General features: G+C 41.6%; 1 protein-coding gene across 1 annotated transcript; it reads left to right on the forward strand.

Annotated features, from left to right (window-relative positions):
* Positions 1-82: 82 nt before the first annotated feature.
* Positions 83-26,105, forward strand: marchf5 (membrane-associated ring finger (C3HC4) 5). The gene is made up of 6 exons (XM_067609491.1): positions 83-493; positions 12,860-13,062; positions 21,077-21,207; positions 21,572-21,755; positions 22,312-22,478; positions 23,694-26,105. Exons 1-6 carry the CDS (start codon positions 450-452, stop codon positions 23,808-23,810), a joined length of 846 nt encoding a protein of 281 aa, XP_067465592.1. The 5' UTR covers positions 83-449; the 3' UTR covers positions 23,811-26,105.
* Positions 26,106-27,150: the final 1,045 nt, after the last annotated feature.

A 27,150-nucleotide genomic window follows, 5' to 3' on the forward strand; every position in this document is an offset into this window, starting at 1 on the left:
GGAGGGAAACCTCATGAAACTACAGTTCCCATGCCCCTTTGCGGTGATGCCCTTGTTTTGATGACGTAACTACGCACAGCCGTTCTATTTTGCGTTACCTCATAGACGGCCAGTCAATGGAGTCAAGCGGTCACGGCGATGCTATAATATTAGTGACAGGCGAATCCGTAGCTGATGTAACGAGGGTTTTTATTTGAATAGATAACTGCTATTTAGACTGCCATGCCCGCGAAGGTATAGTTTTATGCTTAATAATTGGCTCGTTTGCAGCTGACGCGCCGTATCAACACAAAGGCCTATGTAGCTAGCAGCTAGCTAGCAAGTGATTAAACGCCAACAGCAGCTGCAGCGAATTAACAGGCGTACCGTTTTTTATATTTTATCTGTAAAGCAACCAGTCTGATCTACTAACAAGAAAGCATTTGTGTATTTTTTGGTTCTCCACGATAATGGCGGAAGAGGGTGCGGTGGTCATGCAGCAGAATTTGGACAGGTGAGTTCAAGTTTAAGGCTAACATGCTAATAGCAGCTACGTAGCCTTGCGTAAAAATCACGACCATTGACAGAAATTAGGCAAAGTTAGCTTCGTTTTTGACAAACAAACTTCTCGACTTAAATATGTGTTATACCGACTAATGACCTTAAACTCTGCAATGAATATCATTAATGTTAGCCAGTGTATTCTTGCAGTGTTGATACAGGACGTCCTCCACTAGCTACTGCTGTCATAAAATTGCTATAATAAGTTGCTACATTAAGTGACCTTAATATCTGCATATTACTTTGAACTTATTCACTTTAACGTTATATATGTTATTAGTGTGACATTGACCTTGTTACCCATAAAATTAACTAAAGGTCATAAGTGTCAACTGCCACTTTTCCTCAAATATTTGGCCTGTTAAATATTGACCCTCAGACCAGAAGAAAGGCTGTAATCAGCAAGATTTCTGAACTTGTCACGTTCATGAAAGAATACAGAAAGAATGAACTGTCTGCCTATCTCCTGTTACATAGAAGACTGAATACAATTTTCATGGCAAGTTTGCTGTCCTCTCCCTTGATATGTACCATTCAAAGACACATGTCTGAATTATGTGCATGGACAGAGTTGGTGTTCCCACACAGATTTGTAAAAGAGAGAAAATCATATTGAGTATACCCATTTGGACAAAATCTTGAGTGGAGTTGCTGACATTAGGAAAAGTTATGAAAGAGGAAGTATGAGCAGGTTTCATATCTGTCACTAACAAAGAACATATTTTACACTAATTAAGACAAACAAAGCAACAGAATACATATATTGCACTTTGAGTGTTTTGTCGGCCCAAATCTGTGTTTTAGCTTCCAACACCACAAACCTGATTAAAAAAACTTCATCATGGGCATGAATTTGAAGTTGTACAAGTGACAAGCATCATGAAGGAAGAGTGAGCAAGGGCAAAAAACATGGCTGGAAGCAACATAGAAGAGAAACTCCAGATGGCAACAAAGCAAAGCTGCCATTGAGGGGAAAAAAGCTTTTTTTGACCAACTCTTTTTTGTGATGTTGTACATTTAATCAAACACACTGAGCTACGCATCATGCTGCCAAACTGTCATATCTGTTCAATGCCTGTATACAAAAGTCATTGAATTTCTTTTGAAACTTGGAAAAGTGTTGCAGTGATAAGTTTAACAGCTTAATTTTCAGTCAGTCGACAGTTCTAGAGCTAAAAACACATACAATCCTACCCTCAGAGCACACAGTCAGAAACTCTGCAGGTCCTGTGGGGCAGTGCGCAGTCATGAACTTTGCTCTGCATGTAGTTCATCACTTTGGTGGTCACATTAGACATAAAGTCCAGACAAAACACTGTAGCCTAAAATGAATGTCTAATGAAAGGTTTCTCATTCTCATTTTTCGTGGTAGCCGGCAGCTAACCTCTGTAGGTGATAAGTTGAACGCCCACTCTGAACAGCATTATTCTGCCTTTTTATTTGACTTCCTGAGCGTCATTTCAGCTGTGAACATTTCCAGTGTTGTTTTCACTTTGTGATTTAGCTTTTTGTTCATGCTGCTCTACAAGGAAAAAGTGATGCACAGTCATTTCACCGTGACAAAATGTAATTTAAGAATCTAACACATAAAATAAAAAAAAAAAGATAATTTAAAGGGCTTTACTACGTGATGTCATGTAATATCCTGTCACACTGATCAGCCATACTTGATATCTTAAGGGCATTGTGCTTGTGGCTACCTCATAACAATGTATGCTTATGACAAAAAACGATCTTGTACTGTTTACTGCTTGGGTTGATCTGCTGTCTGAAGGATTTTATCTTGAAGCTTTGGCTAGTAATAAGGTGCATAGTTTCATATGATGGTCAAACTGCACAAAATTTGAAACAAAACTGAAATCCCCCCACCCCCCTGCAGAGAGGACCAAACCCACCTTCCCACCTTTTTATTTGCATATTATAGTTTACCCATTGTAAAGACTACACTAAACCATACCAGCCTAAATTCATTCTATATATTATTGAAGTACATATTATTTTATAAATCTTCAGCCACAAGGAAGGCTAACTGGGTGGGCTGTTAGCGGTTTGAGACAATCAAGTTACTTTTACAGAGTTGTGCAGTCTTCTGACAAAAGGACAACTATTAACTAATTTTAACAGGCATTTGCAATACAATAAGTTTTACAACTTGCAAGTGCGATGAAGGCTGAATCTAGTTTATTTATCATAATGCAATTCTAAACCAAGTTAAATGAATCTGCTAAATCCAATGTACTGCGAGTGAAAGCTCTGTCAGGACGGGAGTAGTTGTGCAAATAGATGAAGTTTGTTTTATTTGTATTTGTGTTATCAGTGCACTTGCCATATTAACGAATAAGAATAAATTGTCATTGTAGAAAGGACAAGTCATGGTATCCACAGTGCCATCATCTTGCTCCTGTTTTTTGTTGGCATATGTGATGTCGAGAAAATTAAGGGTCGGTTAAAGGTGCCCTGTGGAATTTCCTTGTTAACATTCAGTGTTACTCACCAAAATGCATTGTGTGTGTCCTTGAGGTTTAATAAACATGTTTGACGCATTTTCCTTCCTTTTGAAACATTTGCAAAAATGATCTTTATGCCTCTGCGCATGGTCGCAGGCATTATGTTCTCTAGTCGTCCGTCCGTCTGTCCCATTCTCGTGAACGCGATATCTCAGGAACGCCTGGAGGGAATTTCATTACCTTTGGCAAAAACATTCACTCGTTCTCAAGAAAGAACTGATTAGATTTTGGTGGTCAAAGGTCAAGGTCACTCTGACCTCACGAAACACCTTTTTGGCCATAACTTAAGAATTCATACACTAATTACAACAAAGTTTCACACAAATGTCTAATAGGATAAAATGATGAAGTGATGATATTTTTATATCCAAAAGGTCAAAGGTCAACTTCACTGTGACATCATAATGTTCAGCAAAAACACTTTTCTGGCCATTATTTAATGGCCATAACTCAGGAACAGAAGGGGAGATTGTGACCATATTTCACATTTGGTCAGACACTGTATTGGTGACACTAATCTTGGTGTCCACATTAAAACTGTGGTGATTTTTTTTAGATCTTCCGTGCTGCCGGGTTGAAGATGTGTGTGAAGCGTCCACGTTTTAGAATTTGTAGCTTTGCCGCAACATCCATATCTGAAGCATCGTCTACTATCATGGCTACAACTTTGTCTTCTATCAGAATCAGTTTTGTTGGCCAAACATGTAAACACATACAAGGAAAATACACTTTTAAATTCCTTCAAAGTCTTCTTTACAAATATTATGAGTCTGGACAGACATGGATGTAAACTGCAACTTGACTGATTGATGGACGTATACTACTGCAAGGTGGTATTTCTAACTATTAAAAGTTTGAAACCTGCATTGTTAACATCCATGTTAACTTGCTAGCAGTCTTCTTCTTCCCTGCCCTTGTTAGCATTGACATTGGCATACAAGTGTAACCATGTATACATGCACAAGAACAAACAAAACAGGGACACACATGCATAAAATATTGCTCCACAGTGCAAGTAGTGGTCCAAAATTCCACAGAACAATTTAATGCCTCTCCTCAAAATTGTGAGGATGAGTAATTTTAAATTATTGTAATGAGTTCTAATTTAGTGAGAATTTAGTGCTTTTGGGCTTTCAACAGTTTTCATATGCCTGGCAATATACAACATTCAAATGCAAACAAAGCTTTTTGTGTTGGACTTGACCACACAAGCCATGCTGAATTAGATTAGATCTGATAGGTGTCATCCACCAAGTAAAGAGGGAGTGTTATTTTTACCTCAGACAATGGATGAATCTCAAACATATTTCTCAACTGACCAGGCTAATGTCTACTCACATTTATTCTGTTTGTACAGATGGGTGACAAATTAGGAAAAAACGGTACAGGTCTGAATGCTTGACCCCTACAGTGAGGGGATCTGGTGGCTCTGTTATGCTGTGGGGGGCGTTTTGCTGGCATGGTTTGGGTCCACTTGTCCACTCAGAGGGAAGAGTCACTGCAAATCAATACAAAGTTGTTCTGAGTCATCACCTTTATCCTATGATGAAACATTTCTATCCTGATATGAGTGGTCTCTTTCAGGATGACAATGCCCCAATTTATATGTTCACTAGGGAACACTGAATGGTTTGATGAGTATGAAAATGATGTAAATCATATGTTATGGCCTTCACAGTCACCAGATCTCAACCCAATTGAACACCTAAGAGAGATTTTGGGCCAATGTGTCAGACAGCGCTTTCCACCACCATCATTAAAACACCAAATGAGGGAATATCTTTTGGAAGAATGGTGTTCATCCCTCCAGCAGAGTCCAGAGACTCGTAGAACCAGTGCCAAGGCACACTGAAGCAGTTCTGGCAGCACATGGTGACCCAACACCTTACTAAGACACTTTATGTTGGTTTTTCCTTTAATTTGTCATCCATCTGTAGTTATAATAAACCAAGGGTTCATAGATATGTTAGCTGTTTTAAGTCAAACAAAGCCAGGATGTCTGCTTTCCAAGCATTATCACGCTAAACGTCTGACCAGAATTTTCCATCTTCTGTGTGAGAGGTGGTGAGCAGATGCTGCAACATTCGGTCCAAGCACATTGGTGTGCCGTTTCCCTCAAAATAGTCCCTGGCATTTGATAGCTTTTGCAGTGTGTACTAAAAAGGCATTTGTAGGCATTTGACGCAGCACTTTCTGTCAATATTGAACTTTACACTTTGAAACCATTTCCCAAGCACATGGTACAGTAGCAAAAAGAAAGGAAGGGCATGTGAGCTTTGTGAAATGTACTTCAGCTGCGTGCTGCGGGTGTGTGGCAGAGGCAATAACCCTGACAGTGTTTGAGGAGTTGATAGCAGGAAGATGTCATGTCCCCTTGCTTCTAGACAGTTGTGCACCCAGCCTCTATCACTGACAAACATAAGGCTCCACAGGCTCTTATCTGGGCCTGCCACAAGCAGCCAGCTGCCCCTGCAATGCAGCGTTTCACAAATAGATGTGGGGGACACATTTTAGTCCCGCCTGACCCTCTTATTGGCCCTCACACCACCTCCTTGTTTTATTCTCGTTTCGAATGCTTTTGTTGTCCAGCTTGCTGACCCTGTTGCTGCCTGTATGAATGGGTTAAATATAAAATGTATAAATTATAGCTTAGTTATATTGATGTAATGCAAATATTTTTCCAGACCATATTATCAGCTATTTCTAATATTTTCCTTTTTTTGAGGACAATATCATGCAGCCCTTGTTTGGATTAATATAATAATATGAAAGCACCTGTAGTCATGGCCAAAGTATCATCAAGTTATTGGTCATTTACTCTAAAGCATCTTAGGTTATTGGACATATTCTCAATATAAATCAATAGCTGGTCAGCAGTTCACCTATCATGGCTTTGTAACCTTCAACTTGTGGAAATAACCTGCACAGTGTGGCATTAACTGAGCCAAATGACTTGTCTCAAGCTAGGTGGTTTAGCTGACAGGCCTGAGTTATTTGAACCATTAGTCATTAAAAGTATCCTGCGTAGTTTTTGCCAAATGCAGCAATACAGGAAGACGGGGAGGAAAAAGACTGCAAGCTAGTAAACATAAAAATGCAGCTTTCAAAATGATTAAGAAATTGGCTTTGTGTTTTTGGTGAGAAACACTGTAAACAAACATAACTCCGCTGGGCACCTTTTAACTGAAGGCCATCATGTTCACTTTGTGAGCCTCAAACTCACGGTTGTATCTAGAACTCTTTTCAATGCTGTTCCACCCCTCACAGTCTGTACACTGTGTACATTTTCATATTGCACATAAAGATCTCCAGATAAACATAACACGTGAGACATGGAATGTAAGCCAATGTGAATCTAATGACTTCCATAAGAAATAAAGCTTAATAGCTCAATAGTGACATACCATTCATCATAGTCTTCTTCACTTTGGAAGCCAGCCATTTATGGGCCAATGAAAGCATAAACAAAAGCCTTTTCCTGGTTGTGCACACGTGTTAATGCAATACAAAGGTCACAGTGCCTCTACTGCTGGTTATACAAGTACACAAGTTTGTTATGGGCTAGTCTGAGGCTGTAATAGACGTAGGAGGCTCCTGTGTTAGTTGACTCTGGACAAACTTTACTTACCTGTTAATGACTGATAAACAACATAAACATACCTCCCTGAATCGGGTTTATAAGTCAGTTTCTTTAAAGTACTGTAGTTATTTTTGATAGATTTCACAAACTACTCCTTAAATACAAAGTACATGCAATAACTGAAAGACTAATATATTTTTGTTAAAACTGTCAGCAAGGTGTTGATTCAAATCTGGTTATTTTTGAAGCTGGAGATTCTGTTTCTGTATAGATTACACAATATTGTAAGGACACCCTGTTATTTTTGTTGACCTTGTGGAAAATGCCCAAGACTGTAAAACTGTCATCTTGTCAGTCGGTCTGGCAGCTGACATTCACCAGTTTATCTGCCAAAGAATAATTTAACCAGAGGCTGACATTTGGGTACTTACTTACACTCTGGTAGTTGGTAGTTGGATAATATACTCTTCCAGGGTGGCAAACACCCCGGGGTGTTGTTTAACTGACTTAGACAAGACTAGTTTGTTATCGAGTAGAAGCAGTTAGACATGGAGAAGCCCCCTAGGCCTTAACGTTCCTTTAAGATCTTTGTGGGCCCGAATCTGGTGCTCCTGTGCCCTGCCTTTGTGTTGAGGAACCTCCAGTTTTCCCACAGTCACGTGACCTTTGCTGAGTGAAAGGAGCCTTTGTGGGGTGGCTTATGTGCTTCTTAAAGAACGAGAGCCTGACTTGTGAGACGATGTGAAAGAAGCTATGCTGTCACACTCATCTTTGTACACAGTGTCAATCGCACTACCATCCTGTATTCCTGTAGAGCCCACCACCAGACCCCTTTTTTCTGTGTCTGTGTCTTTATGATACAGTCTGCTGGGGTTGAGTACTATTCACATTTGAACCAATATGGTGTCGATACCTTGAATTCGGTACTGGTACCCAACGGTTCCTTTTTTTCGGTACTTTACTCTCTCTCTAATAACAAAAATGTAATTTCAATTGTAAAACTAAATTCAAATTTCTCAATTTCAACATTGTTATTTCTTAAGAACATATTGTTGTAACACCCAACACAAAATAAAACCCCTCTCCCCTCCCAAAGCCGTCCCTACAACCTCCAGCCTGTCGCAGTCACTAGGGCATAGCGTGAGAACACTGTCGTCTGTTTCATGGAGGACGCACATGTGATATCCTTCCCAAGATCTAGGAATCATAGCAGCGAGGTTAGTTGCTAGTGGGGTTTGGGAAAAAGGGGAAAAATGGGGGGAAAACAGTAGATTAAAAAAAACAAAAACAAATGAACAATGGACAGGGTAAAAAATATATATATATTTGAATGACAAATAAATAAAGGTATTGTATTTACAACTTAAAGTATAAAACAAACTACTCTAACAATGAACTACTTTTGTGTTTGATGGGTATTTCCCCTGGTTAGATGTGTTGCTATGGCCTGCTTTGCATTTGGCATCACAAATATTGCAGTTTGGAAAAGTGTAACCACACTTGCGACCATTTTCGGCTCATTATTGCCCTGACTGTGTTGGAATTGAACAAGTTGTAGGTTTAGGGCAGCGGTAACACAGTCTCACTCTCTCTTTTTCTGTAATGATACTCTCTCCCCCAGATGTGCAATTGCAACAAGCGGTAAACTAGGAGGGATTCTCTGAAAGGCTCATAAGGAATCTAATCAGTATTTATTTGAATTCACAACACAACCTGCTCTTAAGGTACTGAAATTTGGCACCGATTGCTCTAATGTGAATAGGTACTCGGTAATACCGACATAATTCAGTCAGTATCCTTAAAAGTTCTGAGTGTGGTACCCAACCCTACAGTCTGCACTTTCTTTGATTGTTGAAATTACATCCACAGTTGAGGTGAAACACGTGATGTTGGCCAAGCTGGACTGGAAGGATCCACAGTCCTTCACTGCTGCACATTCTTTTGATCCTGGCAGCTTGAAGGTTTTTCAAAATAACTAAAATAAAAAGGATAATACACACTGCTGTTCACCTGCCCTTGAAGTTTCAAAGCAGTCGGTTAGCATTAGGTGGATTAAAGCTCACTGTAGAAACAGCAAAGCCCCACTTGAGTTTGCCTGTTCAACATGTAAATAAGCGGTTGAGACGGCAGGTCACCTTGCATAAGCAGTTTTCAGGCAAGTCGCCATCATCAGATATCCTTTTCTTGAAGGACATTTTCATGGAAAGCTTCCAGATGTTTCTAAGCAGTGATGGGGAGATGTGGCAGGTGTAGGAGCACCTTTGAACATGAATATGTGACTATACTGTATCAGGAGTAGCGTTGTGAGTACATCGAACAGCAAGTATTCATTACACCTGATAATATACTGAATTTGTGTAATTGATTAAATCTTAGATTGTTCTTCAGACTAGTTTTATTACTGTCCATTGTTTTGAATTTAGAGGTTTACAAGCCAAATCAATTTGCGCTTAAATTCTTGATCTGCGGGAGATCATTTTGTACATGTGCAGCGTAGGCTTATCTGGACAAGAGTTCTGTTAAACAGCGTTGAGGCAACAGTGAGTTGGAGATTAAGGTTTCACACAGAGGATAGCATTTCGATGGTGTTGTATTAGGTCCTGTCATGCTGTGGGGCTGGGTTACAGGAATAGGAGCCAGTGACTCTAAGGGAGTGCTGGGTTTTGTTCTACACTGTTGTACTCCTGTGGAGGCATCTGTCCACTTTTCTTTTCATCCTCATGTTTTAACACTGCCTCAGTATCAGCCTCTGAACCATCTTTTGAGATCTTAAGGCCCCCAGTGTAGGACATGGGAACTGGCCACATCCTTTTTATATAACCATCAAAACTGCCTTGCACTCTGTACACAGTGCAAAAGATTGTGATCAGTGAATCATCACAAGCAGCTTCGTGCATGCTGCGGGTTCACATAGCTGACAGATGCACAGAGGAGGAGGGCTGTTACGGGATGGGCCCTGTGAGGACAGTAGACAGGAGTGTGAATGGAGGGTTAATGTTTCCATCACACTCAGATTCTCCACATGTGCCCATCCTGGCCCTTTAGCTGGCCATGACACCTGAGCGCCTCGACCCAAAGGCTCCTCTCCTGCATCGTCATGTTTTATTCAGCACCAGGGGAGTATTGGAAAATCATCCATTGCAGGCAGACAGGCAGCAACCTGAGCAAATAATCCAAGTTGGCCATCTACAGTCTTTTACAGAGGACCCCCTCAACTCCCCAGTGGCCCCAGTAACAGAGCACACCTAGACCTCAGGATGACGATGACAGAGGGCCAGAGATTTGACATACATTATTCAACTGTAGGAGCAGGAGGGTTGAAATATACATGGTGCTCTATGGGGATTCACTGAGTCAACTACTGAATAAATGCTGAAGCCAATGTGAACGTGCTACTATAAAACCCACCAACCTCTCCAAAAAGCATTTCAGTGAAGAGGCAGTTTTAAAAATTAGTCTTCCATTAAAAAGAGAGCGTTTTTATAGACATGCTTCTTTTCATTAACAGAATTGAGTTTCCATCACAATGAGCCTTTGTGGTTACCACAACTCAAATTAAGTGCCAACAAGGCATACAGCAGTAAAGCATAACTTCTAGATTTAAACCATCTCCTCAAAAAGCTATGGGTGACATCACAGGTATCTAGACATGTTCATGTCCTTATGGATAAGTTAAAGCAAAATGTGAGTGAAACAGGTGAATGATTGTACAAATACACTGGGACAGTGTGGAAAAACTGGCAAAATCCTCATGGTCACAGGCAGTGGGTAATTTTAGTGGAGTATAATTTTTCCTTGCATAATGATTGTCAGTGAACCCACCAGACCTTTTCCATACTTCAGATGCATTTATGGGGTGCCACCTTCATTCTGGGCATAGGTTTAGCAATAATAGCTATAGCTGATACCACAGTTGGATGTTTCTATTATCCCTAATGTGGTAAGAAACATTTCCTACTTCCTAGAGAGAGTAAAAAGGTTCCAGGTTTCCTCCATTCCAGGCATACCTGTCTTTAACGGCAGGAAATGGAACTGAACTGTAGATACGTCCTAGCAGGTCAGAAACAGGCAGCTAGTTGTCTAAACTTTGAAAACTTCAGAAAAGACATCCTGTCCTGTTTAATACCTCTCAATCTGTCTTGGGTCCAGAAACCATGAAAGTGATGATGTATGCTTACTGTTCCCTAGATTTAGTTAAGATTTATCTGCCAAGTTTTTTATTGGCACAAATGTCTTGATGTGAATGACACCCAAAATGTACATAATCCCAGCATGAGAAGAAAAACAATCATCTCTATTACAATCTGTCTCTCCTTGTTGAATTTATGCCAGGGATTCATAGGAGGTGTGTTTAGACTCATCATTGTTTCATTCATCCAGTGAAATGCCAACTGTTCAGGGTTCAGTGTAATTATGAAAATGAGAACGTAAATGTCACAGACGGATAGGCTGCAAATGGGTCAACGGGCAACCAGTCAGCCCTCAAACCAGTGGCTCTCCTAGCAATAGACTAGTCCCAGGGTTAACTGAATGTGAATGAGGCTTAAAGGGAAGTCTTGACATTTTGGTTTTAGTTGGTTATTTTTCTTCATCTCAGCAATAATCAGACAACGTGTAAAAATTGCACTTGATTTATGAGAAGTGATATAGTTCCTTAGTCATAGTTTTTGAGAATGGCCCAGTGTCACTGATCAATTATTCAGATCTAACCTATGACTATATTCACTGGTACTAGCAGCTAAAATAAGAATGTCACTGGTCTAGATTCTTGAACTTAGCCACATGCAGTGAGACACATGGGTGGTGAACCTTCCAGCCAGCCGCACACTGCTGATTAATTATGGAAAAGCAATATAATGTCACAGTTGGAGATGTACTGTGGTAAGGTCAGGGAACTTGGATATCATATTACCTCCCAGATGTTGGACAGACATGGAGCGGAGAAGAGCGAGGGGGTGTATTGTTCACAAAAGGAGTCCAATTAATTGGAAGACTGTGTGCAGCAGACAGGCCAAACATACTAACTAATGACTCCATTCCTGTTAGGAGGCACAAGTTTGAGGAGGTGTACTCATACCCCTTTTTTAAACGGAGGAAGTCTTTACTCTGAAGGTCTTTCAGTGTGTGGGACGATACAGTTTCAGAGGAGGGGAAGGAGGATGTGTTGGGATGCTTGTGGGCGGGAGGGGGGATGTTAAAATATGGTTTGGCTTGAGGCCAGAACACAGCGTTTGTCTGGATGTCACACACAGGGGAGACTGTCTCCTCAGTTTGTCTCCATCCAACCCCCCCCCCCTCTGCTTTCACTGCACATCCTAGCTGTGGTTTTTCAGAATATTGTGTTCACCTTCACAAGGTTTCTCTGGTGAATCTAAGTTCGACTAGCGATGTGATCAGTCCTGAAAGCCAACATCAGAAGAATGTAGCTCAAACTAGAGGAAAAGCTAGTGGCCATAATCCGTAAAAAGCAAGAGAGGGGTTGTCCCCATTTTGAATATACTGATCATAAAAGTATTGGTTTTTGATAAGAAATGGTATCTGTAGTTGTGATATGATCTGAAATATAATCATCTGGAAATTCTTTCCTTGTGTCCAGATGGCAGGATGAAGGGCCTCTTTGTTGGATGGAGAGTTTGCATTGAGCCGTTTTTGTGGTGCTGTCAGATATGCGTGACAAGCAGTCAGCATCACAGCTTGTTTGCCTATAGGCTTTATGTATTGATCTTGGCTGATTTCATGCAGAGTCACTGGCCCAGAGTGATTCGTGACTCAGATACACACATACACGCATGTGCCGGGTACATCTACATGGCCTTAGACTGCAGTCAGACATTTCATTGTCCTCATTTGTAGAGGGAATTTAGCTTTATCTTGATAGGCGTCAGTTGCCAGCATGCACATACATGGACCTGTATGTCCTTCACAGGATAATTATGGACTTCTAAATGATTTTGACCACCTAAATGGTATTATAAATATGTTATAAAACCCAGCCTTCATTTGACATAGAATCTCAGGTCATATTGGTGACAGGCAGTTTTTTGCTAGCTGGCCCTCCAGATGGCCTCTGTCTGTCTGTCAGTGCCTGTGGAGAGAAGCTCTATCTATTAGTCATGTCTCATTACAGATCACATTATCAGTCAGATTCATTTAGATTTTTTTTCTCAGTGATCAAGGTGTGTTTGTTTCATTGTTTTCATCCCGCCTGTGGGTGTGTGTGTGTTTGTTTTAGGAGCTGCTGGGTGTGTTTCGCCACAGACGAGGATGACCGCACAGCAGAGTGGGTGCGTCCGTGTCGCTGCCGCGGCTCCACCAAGTGGGTTCACCAGGCCTGCCTGCAGCGCTGGGTTGACGAGAAGCAGCGGGGCAACAGCACAGCGCGCGTGGCCTGCCCACAGTGCAATGCAGAATACCTCATCGTCTTTCCCAAACTGGGTGGGTTGCATCTCACACAGGAGATAACCAGGGCTGCTGAGATGAGCTGGAGGCTTAGAAATAAGAAGACGACCTTGAACAGGCACTAGCTTAGCTTTGTATTTTATTTTAGTTACTGATCACTGAGCAGGGTTGAAGGGGCTTGAATTTCAGAGCAAGGTTTCTGTGCTTGTTGAAATGTTAGGGAGACAAGTATCCCTTTTTAATTAAAATTTCCAAGATACACCGCGACTGCACATACCTTTAGCTAGCTTCATGAATTAAGATTCAGTTTTTCCTGGTTATTAAAGGACCAGTGTGGAGGATTTAGTGGCATCTAGCGGTGATGTTACAGATTGTAACCAACTAATTACCCCTCACCCTCCCCTTCCAAACATGTAGGAGCAGCTACAGGGACCGTGAAACTTGTGAAAAAGGCAAAAGGCCCTCTCTAGAGCCAGTGTTTGGTTTGTCCATTCTGGGCTAATATTGCTTCCTATGTAGATATAAAGGGCTCATTCTAAGGTAACAAAAACACTGATTGTACACTAATCAAAACATTCTTATTATATTCAGTTTCTACCAATAGATCCCCCTAAATCTTACACACTGGTACTTTAAGTGACAATTGGCAAAATTAGGATCAGGTATAATAAAAGAGTGAAAAATTGCCTTCCTGCTGGTTGTTGTTGTTGTTGAGCACTAAGACATACTGAGAAACTGCCAAAAGTTTCAAACTCATAAATCTGAATTTAATTAGTTGTACTGTCGCAATGTCAAGACAACTCTCATTTTCCACCACTTGTCAACACTGAAGCAGCATTATAGAGCAGCTTTCCATGTAAATAGACTGCTGAAGCTCCACAGAGGGCACTCATAATAGTCGCTGCCTGTAACTGTACTCTAAGCTCTGAGAGCTATTCAGTTTGTCTTGCCTGAGTGCATGTTTATTTATTCCAGGGCCAGCATAGGTTCTGTGGTGATCTGGGTAAATATTTCCTTGCAGCCTAATGAGGAACAGAAGGGTGCTCACTTGTTATAGGGCTCAACTCCTGGCTGATTGACCAGCAGCAGTTTAGGGAAGCGGCTGCTGCAATTATCCTGACACGTCAGAATGACGAGGGCTTCAGTTGTTCCCAAACATCAGCTATGACTCATCTAGTGAACACCAACAGTGCTTATTTGGCCAGAACCTGCTCACTTTTCAGTTTCTCGCTGTTTCAGATCCTTCCATACATTTCTAAGAAACAAGTGACTTGTCCTCATGCTTTTTGTTTCACAGCAGTGACAGAAAATTCTAGGTACAACAGAGATAAAAATGTTGGTTTTATCCCTTTTATAACATTCTTACTGCCAAATGTCAAAACTTGCACATATTAAGGTTAATACTGGACACCTGTCTCTACATTACCCATCAGTCTCTGGACCATTGCCATTTCAACCTCAAAGAGAGAGAAGTTGCAATTTGAGACAGGACCTGGCTCTAAGAAAATGTTAGTCTGCAGGAGGCTTGGCCCGGCTGGTAAACAGGTTCATGTATATTTATAGGGACCAAGGCTGCGCTGTCACTCACGTTGGCGCTATAAGCAGAAGGTTCAGCTGAGCTTCTTTAGACACTTCCTCCTCCTCATTAAATAACCCTATGTATGTGTGTATCTACCACTGAGAGCTGATTATTGGCACTTGGCTGGTTGCTGGGTATCTCAGGGTGAATGTGTCTGTCATGCTCTTTCCTTTTGTATTTAAGGTCGTGTTGATTGGCTGACAGGTCCCAATAGGCCTGTTAGTTACTGCTTTATTAATCCTTACATGCAGAAATAAATAATTCTGTAGAGCAGTCAAACAGATCTCGATAATTACATGTGTTCAGTGATAATATATGATTCATTAAGGTGTCACACAAATTGAGAAACAATTAATTACTGAAAGATGCATGTAACTAATATAGGGCAGTTGACAAGGTTGTAACAAGGTCATGATAAGGTCAAGTATTGCCAAAGAATTGTGCCAAGTAAGTGCATTCACAGGTTTTGTACAGATATCTTAATGCACCCAGTGTTTGATTTGGAGGTAAAGAGTAACACTATTACCATAGAGTTCATAAATGTATACCGAAGCACAAAGAAGATGTGCGAGAGGTTCAGTGAAATTGAGGTGAAGCCATGCCTGACTAGTTGCCAGGCAACATGGTAAAAAGAAGTCTGTACTGTACGCTACACTGGAACAAATTGCTCATAATCTGGGATGTTCTTCATATTCATGTGCCTTTTCCTGCTTGTGTGGTTTTATTAATCCAAACAGATTACTGTGTTTAGAAAAAAGGATTTAATTTTAATGTATATTCAGTTAATTGATGACTAAATAAATATGAAAACTCAAGCAAAATTGAATTCAAATCAAGTCTAATTTAGTCCAAGAAAACTTACTTGACTTTTTGTCCAAAGGAGATACACGACCGTGCTTGTGTTATCTAATCTTAGTGTCTCTCTCACATGCTCTGGCTTTAAGACACATTATGAATTGAGTCTCTGTTTAACAAAGCTGCATTTGAAGTCATGCATGATTTAGACATAATGTGTCAGTGTTATTCTTACAGTGTGGCACATCATTATGATGTCTCTGTGGTTAGTTATTCTTGGCAGCTCTTCTCTTTTTTTTTTTTTTTTTTTTTTATTACAACAACCAATGAATAGTTCTGCTTCAAAAGGTAAAATGTTTACCCTGAAGCTCATCAGCTCCTGACACCCACTCCAAAGTTTGTTTTTGAAAGCTCAAGTGGTTTTGCCAAGAGCAGCAGAACATTGTGATGGATGGGCCGGTGGTTTATTTTGAAAGGGAACTTCCTCTTCACTGTGGCTGATCTGCTGAGTAATGGTACCCTTAGAGAAAGATACAGCAGGCTTCTGACACCATCACTCATTCTTTATTGAGGTATATATATATATCTATATATATATATATATATAAGTGTGTAACCAGAGGCTTGTGATACCTTTGTCTTAGCTGTGTGTAACTTTCTTTGGTTTCCCTTCAGTTCAGATGACAGACTGAGCAGATGTGTGGGAGGATGCTGCACATCTCAACTGGCTGCCTGTTGTCAGTTTTGCTTTTTTTTTTTTTTTTGAAGTGAGAGAAGGTCTAGTAAGGTTCAGCTGGATCTTCTGGAAATCAGTGGGATATCTATCCTATATTTAAAAAAAAAAAAGGATTAATTTAAGTAAGTGTAAGACCTAAAGAGGGGGGTAGTGAGCTGAGGAGGTAGGATGTATTACTTGGAGTTTAGGAGAGAGCTGTGAGAGTGCTAACCTTTTATTGCCACCTGTTCTCACTTCCTGTTAATAGATGGAGAAATCTAATAGATGGAAATCATAACATCTACTAGCAGGATTTGCTCTTGTCTGGTAACCAACCATGATTCAGAGATTCATTCTTTTTATTAAGAAAAATGTTTTTGTTCTGACAAAAAAAGGTTTTCACTTTCCGTCCAGCAGCTGAATGTGTCCGGACAGGAAGTGGATTAGTGGCTGCTATATGCAGAGAGTCTGAATTTAACCTGAGAGGCTCCTCATCCACTGGGAAAAGTGTCGTTAGCAAGTGTCAGATAGAGGTGGCGAGGGAGCCGGGCAGAGATGCTGGATGTGTCTGGGAGAGAGGAGTGGGAGTGAAATTGGGTCATGCAAGTAGTCAACGCTGCAGCTCATCAAAGGCTGACAGAGAAGAGTGAAGTGACGCCGCCGCTCTGCTGATGAATTTATGAAATCGCAGCTGCCCTTCAGTGTTTCCCTGTGACTTTAACATCACATTCACACATCATTAGAGCTCTGCTCGGTGATGGTGACGTTTCTAGACCATACAGAGCAGGATGTGCCTCAGACGTGATCCTTTCCAGCAGAGCACAGCATGCAGACGTTGCATGCTGATTTGCTAATTTTGCATTTCTGGCACTGAATGTACCAGACATGGACTATCTAGCATTTGCAAATAAGTATCGGTATTTTATTTAATCTCCTTGGAATACCATATCTGCACAGACTTGTATTTCCAAACATCTGTATTCTGCATTACTATCGCTTAAACCTCAAATAGTTGTATGAATTTTAAATTTAAAGAGTTCACTATATCTTGTTCTACACTTATGTACCATCTGAGGAGTTCCAGTCCCTTGCTGCAGGATAAGCTGGGCATTAGTACACTTCAAAGTAGGAGGAGTAGAGAATTGTCTGTTTTGCTGCATCACTGCTGCAGTGTGTCTTTGCCATTTTTATTCCAGCCCTGCATTCCTTATTGTGGTAATACAGGCACAAGACTGCCTAATATTTATCATTTGCCTGTTGTACAGACAGCCAATCACTGCATGTGTATCGTGTTTGTTAAAAAAAAAAAAAAAAGCTTTAAACACAGATAATAAATTCCTCCTTTTTGAATATAAATTTCGTGGCTTGGCTGCACAAGCGGTGGTATTTGCAGCAGCTTTAATTAGCCCTCAGAATAATACTTCACCGCTCGGTGACAAAACAGAGATGACAGATTTCAATTTGGGTGATAGAGGCTAAATTGTGGACAGGTAGAGGCGGGGAGCGCTGTTGGGATGCTGCCACAGTAGTTATTTTCTCAGGGTTACTGCTGTGGCCAGTTCATTTCTACTGGCCTGACAGGTATTACTCATGTTTGGCTCCTGGCTGGGTCCCCTGCCTGCTGCCTGATCAGATGGGGGGTTGATTCGGACCCACAGATCACCTTTTCCATTAACCTAGGTTTTGATTGTTTTCACTGAATTCTGGCACAGGAGAGACGGAGGTTAGAAAGACTGCAACTCACAAAGATGAGGGTAGTTTTTTATACTCTTCTGGCCGTATTCCCACCAGCACCTGCTGCGGAGCCAAAGCCAGCCTATCATGCTAATTTGACTGGCAATATAACTCCGAGGACGGCGTGTCCTTGCTGCTCCTTCTTTACCGACGCTCTGCGTAGAGAGGGTAAACAAGCCAGCTGGAACAGCGTGCCAGCATGCATGCCCACTACTGAGGAATTGCAGTTGCACTTTTCCCCTCTCTCCTTTACTTTCTCCCCCTCCCTTCTTTTTAATTATCTTAATTATGGAATCTGCTTCCCTTCGCTGAAATGAATTGCTCAGCTCTCCATCCTGCCAGCGGACCATTAAGGGTGACCCAGTTCCCTCCGGCCTGTGATGGTGTAATGCTTAGGCAGGGAGAAAGCGGAAGAGATTCCAACACTGTCATCAAAATATGCCATATTAATGCACTCGAGCATTCTGAGATCAATCCGGTCGGCAAACACAGGTGCAGTAAAATGGAGCTCTGGACAGCATCAAGAGGTTGGCAGTGGACAAGACGGAGCCACTGTGTTTATAACTACTTCAGAAATAAAAGTGTGATGTTTCCGTTGTGTGTGAAGTAGCTTTAAAAAGTGCCAAACGCCTCTCGCTCGCTTTTGGTTTCATCCTCAACAAGTGGTTAGCAGCCCTGCTGTCTATAGAGAAAGACTTAGAACTGTGACCTAAACTCAGAGCTTGTAAACAGCTAAATGTACTCAGTCGCTAACAGAGGCTGAATTGTATACTAACTCGTGGCAAGTACTTATGGGTAACAGCCTCATGGTGGCCTGGCTGTACAAACAGCTTAATAAAGTCTGTCTTATTTCCAAACTGTAGAAACCCACAACCCCGAAATAACCACCGAGCCTCCGAATTATTTTAGGAAGCTGCTTCCGTTTTTACACTTGATGTGTAGTCTAGTGAAAATGTTGTTAAAGATGTTACAGTTTGGTTTCAGCGCTTTGGTTTCCTCTGGAGGCTCATGAAAATATAGCCGCTCAGGTGTTTGCTTTAAATTTGTCCACGTTCTAAATGATGATTTGGAGATGGCTCGGCAGCTCCTGCCTGTAATCCTCCTCCTCCTCCTCCACCAGCGGCCTGTAACCAACTGCAGCAGTCCTCCTTATCTTTAAACGATGGAAGCTTTCCGCGCTACAAGGTCGCTCCGGTTTTTACTTAACACCAGCCTGTAGCTCAAATGAACAGGATAATATATTTATCAATCTGCTGCTGACATGTTCAGAGGGGAAAGTGTTCTTGAACCAAGTCCTGCTTTCACAACCAGCAATGACTCAGCACTTTGAACACCACCTCACTGCCTTATTTCTCAACTCGACAAGACATGTGTCAAAATCACTGTTTTAAAAATGTGTCACTCATCTCCAGAGAGACACGTTTTTTAGAAAGCTGATTCAGATGACCTTTGAATCACTTTTAGAAATATGTGATTGTTTTACATCTCTGGACGATAATCCATGATCATATGTATGAAGACAAAAGGTTTTAAACAGCTCTTACTAATCAGATACTGTCAAATTGTTTCTGCAGACAATATTTGAATTCTGGTGAATATGTTTACTTTTGCTGGTTAAAACGTTCCAGAAAACATGGTTTCAAATATGAAGTATTCTTCTATAACATTACGAGTAAATTAGCAACAATTAAAGTTTAAGTTCAGGAAACTGTGCTGAGTTATTTAATTTGACTTTAACGCTCAAAAACTCCAGCAAATATTACTAAATCCTGATTGGTGGATATCACCATGCCCCGCCCACTTCAAACCAGTGAGAACATTTACTAGAAAAACATCATTAGAGAAATCTCTCATGTTAAAAACCCCAAACTGTTGCTACTTTGGCAAAACATTTTGCGTTCATGTAGCAAAGCATCGGGTACAGTGAGAAGGTAAAACCAGACTCTCTGTGGATCTTCTCTTGGAGTTTGGGAGTCGGTTCCACTGCAGCACATCGAGACCCACTGGTGCGTTTCTGTGCTCAGTCCCTGTGGCGGCGTCCCCACACTGCTCTCCTCCCACTGACTCCTGGGTTATTAATAGGATGCGGATGGCTCTGTCTGAGTGAGGAAATCAGGTTGCCTTCCTGTAAATATTGCATGATTTCCCTCGAGTCAGCCTGGAATTCCAGAGAGGAGGATGCAGCAGAGAATTTGTTTTTTAGGTCCTGCTCCTCATGTCAGACAGGGACTTAACTGCTCCGAAGGCCAGTTTGGACTTCAGATTAAGCCTTATTACATGGTTGATGAGACTCAACCCAGTTCTTTTTAATCTAAGTGTAACCTGCCTGTGAGGCATACAGCGTCCAAAATTAACACACGCCAAGCTCCAAACACGGGTAGATTTTCCGTTTTGGCGAGTAAATCTCTGAAGTCTATCTGCCACACTGGTGGGTCAATGTTTGTGCCAAAATAGTCATCTAATAAAATATCTGGCATGATGGCTCGGAGGAAATTACTCATGTTTGTCCCTATACAGTGTAGACACGCATCCCATATGTGTTTTTTAATCTGCATGTAAACAGTGCTGTGAAACAGGTGAAGGAGCGCCGGCCACAGACTGTTTCAGCGCTCTACCCGCATTTGGTCCTTGGCAATACCTTATCATCTCAATGACATGTACTGAAACTTACGTATATGTGACACAAAAAGGCAATTTATTATTTTGGTTGGTAAAAAAAAATATGCGTGGATTTTTTTCATCTAGCAGTCCCCGTGGCAGGTTAGTCAGAGAGTTAATTTTGGACAGTGGAAACATACCTCCTCCCTGTCTGTCAATAAAGCTGCTACATACAGTCTGCACCCACCTCATACCTGGCCTGCTCTAAAGTTTCACTGTGTTAAGGAAGCAAGTTGGTTTTAACACGGCCGCATTGTTGTCATTTTTCTTTTTGCACTGGAGAACACGATGTTTATTTAGTTTGAGCTTCCTCATGTCTTCACTTCTTTCAATCTCGTTTTTAACTTGTTTAATTCAGCGTAAACAGCCGTAGGCAGGAAAGGAAAATGTGCGGTTACAGGTCAGTGTTGATTAAATTCCTGAGTCACTTCATCTGCCAGCTTGACTTTTACACAACATGGAACATGCGAGCAATGGCGACCTCCTTTTAGAAAGTGTTGTATCAAAACAAGTGAATGAGGAGGAATCATTCAGTGTTTCTAATGAGCGTTGCTGTTTGTCTCCATCAGGTCCCGTGGTTTACGTGCTGGACCTGGCCGACCGGCTCATCTCTAAGGCCGGCCCCTTCGCCGCCGCCGGCATCATGGTGGGCTCCATCTACTGGACTGCCGTCACCTACGGAGCCGTCACCGTCATGCAGGTCTGACCAGAGATCCTTCCAGAGAGGTTTTGCTTTATAGCAGAGCTGTTCATACTTGTCAAGGTTGTGACGGTGACTGTTCCTGTGCACTGGATAATTAAATCATAATGTACTGAAAAGCAGTTCTGCAAGTCATGCACATATTTCTATTAAGGGGGAAAAAAGAGAAAGTAAAAGTTATATTGTTAAAATTCAGCCTGCATTATAAATCGTCACACAGCTGCTCTTACACCCTCTGTGCAAATACACTTTTTGGGGTTTTTTTTTGCTCCTTTATTGCTCCTTTCTTGGATTCTTTCTAAAAGTGAACCAGTTTGACTCCTCTGCTGTTACTCTGCATCATAACGTCCCCCCTGCTCTCCAGGTGGTGGGCCATAAGGAGGGCCTGGATGTTATGGAGCGGGCCGACCCTCTGTTCCTACTCATCGGCCTGCCCACCATCCCTGTCATGCTGATCCTCGGCAAGATGATCCGCTGGGAGGACTATGTCCTGCGCCTGTGGAGGAAGTACTCTAACAAACTGCAGATCCTCAACAGCATCTTCCCAGGTCAGAACAACTTTAATTAATCAGTTAATATATTCAAATGTCTTCATGCTCCTGTTTTGTCTTTTGTAATGTCGGTGATCTTGTTGAGTTTTTCCTTTCATTGTGAGATGATGTGAATAAAAGCAGGAGCTGTAACTGTATTCAGACTGCAGCCTCCACGGCTGGACAATATAGTGAAATGAACGAGACAGATATGCAAAAGCATAAACAATTACTTGCTCAACAGAGCAGTTTTATAATATCATAAATCCATTTAAGACCCAGAGGTTGTTTCAAAATGGATCCAGACAATGAATCAGAAGCTCAGTTACCATAAGCAGCTGTGATGTGAAACACTGGATACAAGATGTTAGTAACTCTGCACTACTGCTTGTGATGAACGTCTGTAGCTTATTGATTTTGAGTCGTCATCGTACACAGTAACTTCATGTGAAATGAACATAAAAGAGTGAGAGAGGGTTCTGTGATAAATGATCAGCTCTCATCTCAGGTCTGTACCGTCCAACAACTGACATCAAACTGTCACTTGGCTGCTGCCTTGTGTTCGTCTCTGCAGGGATTGGCTGCCCAGTTCCTCGCATCCCGGCGGAGGCCAGCCCGCTGGCAGACCACGTGTCTGCCACCCGGATCCTGTGTGGCGCGCTGGTGTTCCCCACCATCGCCACCATAGTGGGCAAGCTCATGTTCAGCAGCGTCAACTCCAACCTGCAGAGGACCATCCTGGTGGGTGCAACGCTCATGCATACATGCATATAACATAAAACAAGATACATACATGAGTGTGTCCTGCAAGTCAAACACTTGAGGTCACAAAGGTCACGATAATAAAGTCCAAATTATATTTATAGTAATGCAAGTAAGTTTCCAGTTAGTAGAAAGTGAATTGTAGTCACATTCCTCTCGTGATTTGAAGGAACCACAGCATCAGTGAATAAATGATTCCAGTTTAGCTCGTGTTACTGGTGCAACATTTGAGTCACTCTGGAGAAGCCTCAAATACCAGCTCACCTACTGGTGAGGACAGCGAGGTAACCAGAGTGGCTCATGTGATCCAGGCTGCACTGATACCTCTGAACACTCTGTCCTCGTCCTCTCAGCTCTCTGACTGACAGAAAGGCTGCCGCTGCTGACGGAAAGCTTTGTGTCTCCAAAGTTTGTGGCGGATAGACGAGGAGTGCAGCTGCATCGTTAGATTTAGCTGTCACGCAGAGAGGCACAAAAGAATTCATGAGTCCGGGGGAATCTGCTGGCCTGGTGGTTAAAAGCATCTACCGTACGACCACAACCACCCTGGTTTAATGTCGCTTTAATGTTGCTGTCAAATGCAGGTGAAAATGCCCCCCCCCCCAAAAAAAAAATAGGAGAAATGTCATTTTTAAAGAGAATCTATCCATTTTTTTGTCGCCTCCTTATTGAGTTCAGCTTTTTTTTTTAATGGTAAATCAACTATAAATATCCTTCATTCTAGTTCAAATAGAACATAACAGCTACTATAAGGGCATAAAATTAGCACCAGCTATAAGCCAAATGCTGGTAAAATATGCAAGTGGCAGGTGGATTTGCTCTCATCTATAATAATATGTAATCTATAGAATGGCTGCTAAAATTTGAATATTCACCAGCCGTTTGGCCGGTGGACAAAAAAGTAAATTGTGCACCCTGGCTACTATAATGCAGCAGGAAACAACCATGATGTTAGATATAAATCTGTCAGCTCAAAGTATTGAGCCAACAAGTACAAATGAGTAAATGTATTATAATATTCCATGTTGATAGCTGGACAATAAGAAACTACGCAGTATTTTATGTGATCATAGGTGCTGAGTGACAGTCAGTGTGGAAATGAAAGGTTTCTTGTTTTCTTTTTAAGTTTTAATTAGGAAAAAAGCTGTGATGTGTATTTAAGCCTCTTGTCAACACACTGTGTTATTCCTACAGGGAGGCATCGCCTTCGTGGCCATCAAGGGGGCGTTTAAGGTGTACTTCAAACAACAGCAGTACCTGAGACAAGCCCACCGCAAGATCCTCAACTTCCCCGAGCAGGAGGAAGCCTGAGGAGTCTCCGCAGTCCGGAGGGAGAACGGCCGGACGAACCACACACCTGTGCTGGAGGGGTGAGGGGGGTGGGGGGAGGAGATGAACTGTCAGTCAGACTCTGAGCAACAAGTGCTGGTGAAACAGACTTTTAAGATCAGCGTCACCCTCGTTATCTACTCCTCAAACCGCCTCTCCACACCTCCTCACCCCTTCTGTTCTGGAGTGATTCATCGCACCGCCGCTGACATTCACGCAAGGATTCCCCGCCACCGCCACTACACCTTGTTTTTAAATTTTTGAAGCTTTCGTAAGGAGAAGACGGATAAGACGTGTGGACACACAGGAGCACGCGTGCAGTTACACACAAAGATCTCTCCCAAGAACTCGAGGGAGGATGTTTCAACAATCACATAACTAATACGTATTGTAGACTTACTGTATTTTAAGAAGAGAAAATGCGGGGCATGTGTAATTAGAAAGTTTTATAATAATAATAATAAATGATTGTTTTATAAAGTTTATTTTGCAGATTTGAAACGTCCCCTTTGCCAGCGTGTTAGGGGTTTCTATTGAATGATGAATCATTTCCGTGTATGGAATGTATTAATGATAAACAATAAATGTGTTTAACAGTTGTGAATCATGATGCAGTACATTAACCACAAGCAGGAAGCGTTAACTCTTCCTGCTACTCTAAGGTACTCCAGTAACACACTGACCACAGCTCATGAATTCAAGTAGAGGTGTGTTTTTTTTAGATCCTGCATTATTCATGGGTTGTTGCATTTTTCTGTTGACATGCCTTGGCAGTGTTCACGTTGATTCTGTAGCTTTATCTCTATTTTCTAAAATGCTTTTATGTGTTGTTTTAAAACGTCATTTGCCATCACATCCCTGCAGGAGGAGCCTGCTGTCTCCACCGCGTCCAGGATGGACGATGCGACACGGATGCTTTTGGTCCTTTCAGAGCTTTTTGCAGTGACGGGATGTCAGACTGGAAGCATTTTTAAAAGCTTTGAGTGAATTGCACACGGAGCTTTGATGCAGCACTTTTCACTGGGAGACGTGAAACTTTGCTGAAAGTTGATAAACGTTTAGTTTTTTTGGATTTAAACATGGGGGTTCATTTCAATATAATTATAGATATACATATTTTTTTCTTTTTCCTCTCTCTCTCTTCTGCCTCACATGTGATGGGATTGTTGCTGCCTGAGTGTGAACTGTAGTCCGGGTCAGACACTGTGGGTCTGGGGTAATTACCAGGCAGATGTAAGTGAAACTTGGACACTGGCTATTGGAAATGAGTCATTGGAGCAATTTGGCAGAATGTTTGTGTAAATTAAAAGGTCAGTTCACCCAAATTACAAAAAGAACATATTTTCCCACTTTAGTTTTGATATATCTGTCGGGGAGTTCTGCCTCCACCACACAACTGAGATGAATGGAATTTGGTTACACTGAAAAATAACCTTTAAAAAAAAAAAAATCAACTGTACTTAAAACTCAACTTAAAATTTCATGTGATTTGGGACTATTTCTTTGGCAGAAAGTTGTTAAGAAGAAAGCTCGACAGTAAGAAGTTAATTTTGATTTTGACTGATTTGAGCATTATGAAAAAATTCACCTTCATTGTACTGAAGTAGCAACAGAAATCTCATTGATTTCAAACATTACTGCACAGTTAGATAGTGAGAAACAAATGCCTTTTTACTAATTAGGGTGAACTGACCCTTTAATCGACCCTTTTGTATCACTCCTGATGAGCAGGTCGGCACCTTGCATGGCAGCCTCTGCCATCAATGTATGAATGTGTGTGTGTGTGTGTGTGTGAATGAGTGAATGTTGGCATGTAGTGTAAAGCGCTTTGAGTGGTCGAGCAAGGCGCTGTATAAACAGTCCATTTAACATAGCCATAAATAGTAAATAAATAATATAAATTGGGAGCATGATGTGATTAGCAGTTTCACTTTTTCATGTGGCAAATATTTCCGTTCACAGGGCTGTTATCAAAACTGAACCACAAGTCTGTGTTTTCTGCCTCTGAGCGAACAAGAACATTCAGTATGTGACTTCCTGTGAACAGGCATGACTTAAAGCTGACCACTTTGAATATTTAACCCGCACGTGTAAACTGTGCCTGCTTTACAGGTGTCCTCCTACTCTCTGCTCTCCCTCTACATTCACTGTTAAGTCTCAACTCTGCCAAAAGAGACAGTGAAGTTAAAAGTGTGAACTGTGTTGTACAGACATTTGCTTCTGACTTTGAAGAGTCACATGGTATCAGTTCTGTGAATAAATGTATTTTTCCAGTTATTGACGTGGATGTGTTCTTTGCATCAGAAACGCACACTGTTCCAATCAGTTGTTTATTAATTAGAAACACACAGGAGACAATAAAAAGAACAAACTCAAAACGTCAGCACTCTGGTATCTCCGGCCCATGAACCCAACCAGCCAATCAGGCTTTTTATATTGCCAAAGACATCCTGAAATTAAAAACACGCTTCAGATTTGCTAAATGTAAACCAATCACTAGTTAACTCACAAGGTAAACGGTGCGTGGCCCACCCAAGCCTGATATGTAATGTTGCTAATCTCATATGAACACAGCTTCATCACGGCCCCCCCAGACGCTGTCAAGCTACTGCCTGCGGGAGTGAAAGTCTACCTAAGGCATGCTGCTGATGCTGGTTGTCTTTGGGTTTCCACCACAACAGGCATTAATGCCCTTTAACACAGTGGCAGTTGATGATGAAGCAGGGCCTTGTTTGTAAATTTAAAAAAAAACAACAAAAAAAAAAGTTGAAATGATTTTGATCTGGTTGAGACATAGTAAAATGCTGGAAAACATTGAAGAAGCTTTTTGATACAGTACAATCATACAGGTACTCCTTTATGACTTTCTATGCAGCACCATGAGTGAGCAGTGAACTAGGCCTGAGAGCAGGTATGGTGGGGAAGGGAGGAAAAAAAATAAATCAGAAATCTGTTTTTTTGGCTCTTTGAACAGAGTGGTTGGCGGCTCCACCAGCAGCAAAGCTGGTTAGCACCTGAGAGAGCAGGTCACGCTTATGCTGACATCACTATCCATGCACCATTAACCAATCAGAAGGGACAAACAGTCCTCTCCTTGGTTTATGCTGGAGGGAGGCTGGGGATGGAGGGGGGGGGGGGGGGGGGACTCGTCTGCTGCAGCTACGCAGCAGCGCAGAGCCACGTCTCACTCACACACTGTCCTCAGGTCCACATCATTAGGTTTATTGCTTTAGTGAGAGAAGTGCATATATTCAGAAAAAAATCCAGACTGGAGTGTTTCTTCAACCCCCTCAAGACATCAACATGAAATGTTTCTTTTCAG

The sequence above is a fragment of the Thunnus thynnus genome, chromosome 14 (genome assembly GCF_963924715.1).
Source record: "Thunnus thynnus chromosome 14, fThuThy2.1, whole genome shotgun sequence".
Classification (NCBI taxonomy): Eukaryota; Metazoa; Chordata; class Actinopteri; order Scombriformes; family Scombridae; genus Thunnus; species Thunnus thynnus.

Coding starts and splice junctions, on each gene's coding strand:
- marchf5 (XM_067609491.1), top strand. CDS start 450: ATGGCGGAAGAGGGTGCGGTGGTCATGCAGCAGAATTTGGACAG. Junction 21,756..22,311: donor CCTCAACAGCATCTTCCCAG/GTCAGAACAACT, acceptor TCGTCTCTGCAG/GGATTGGCTGCCCAGTTCCT. Junction 22,479..23,693: donor ACCTGCAGAGGACCATCCTG/GTGGGTGCAACG, acceptor TTATTCCTACAG/GGAGGCATCGCCTTCGTGGC.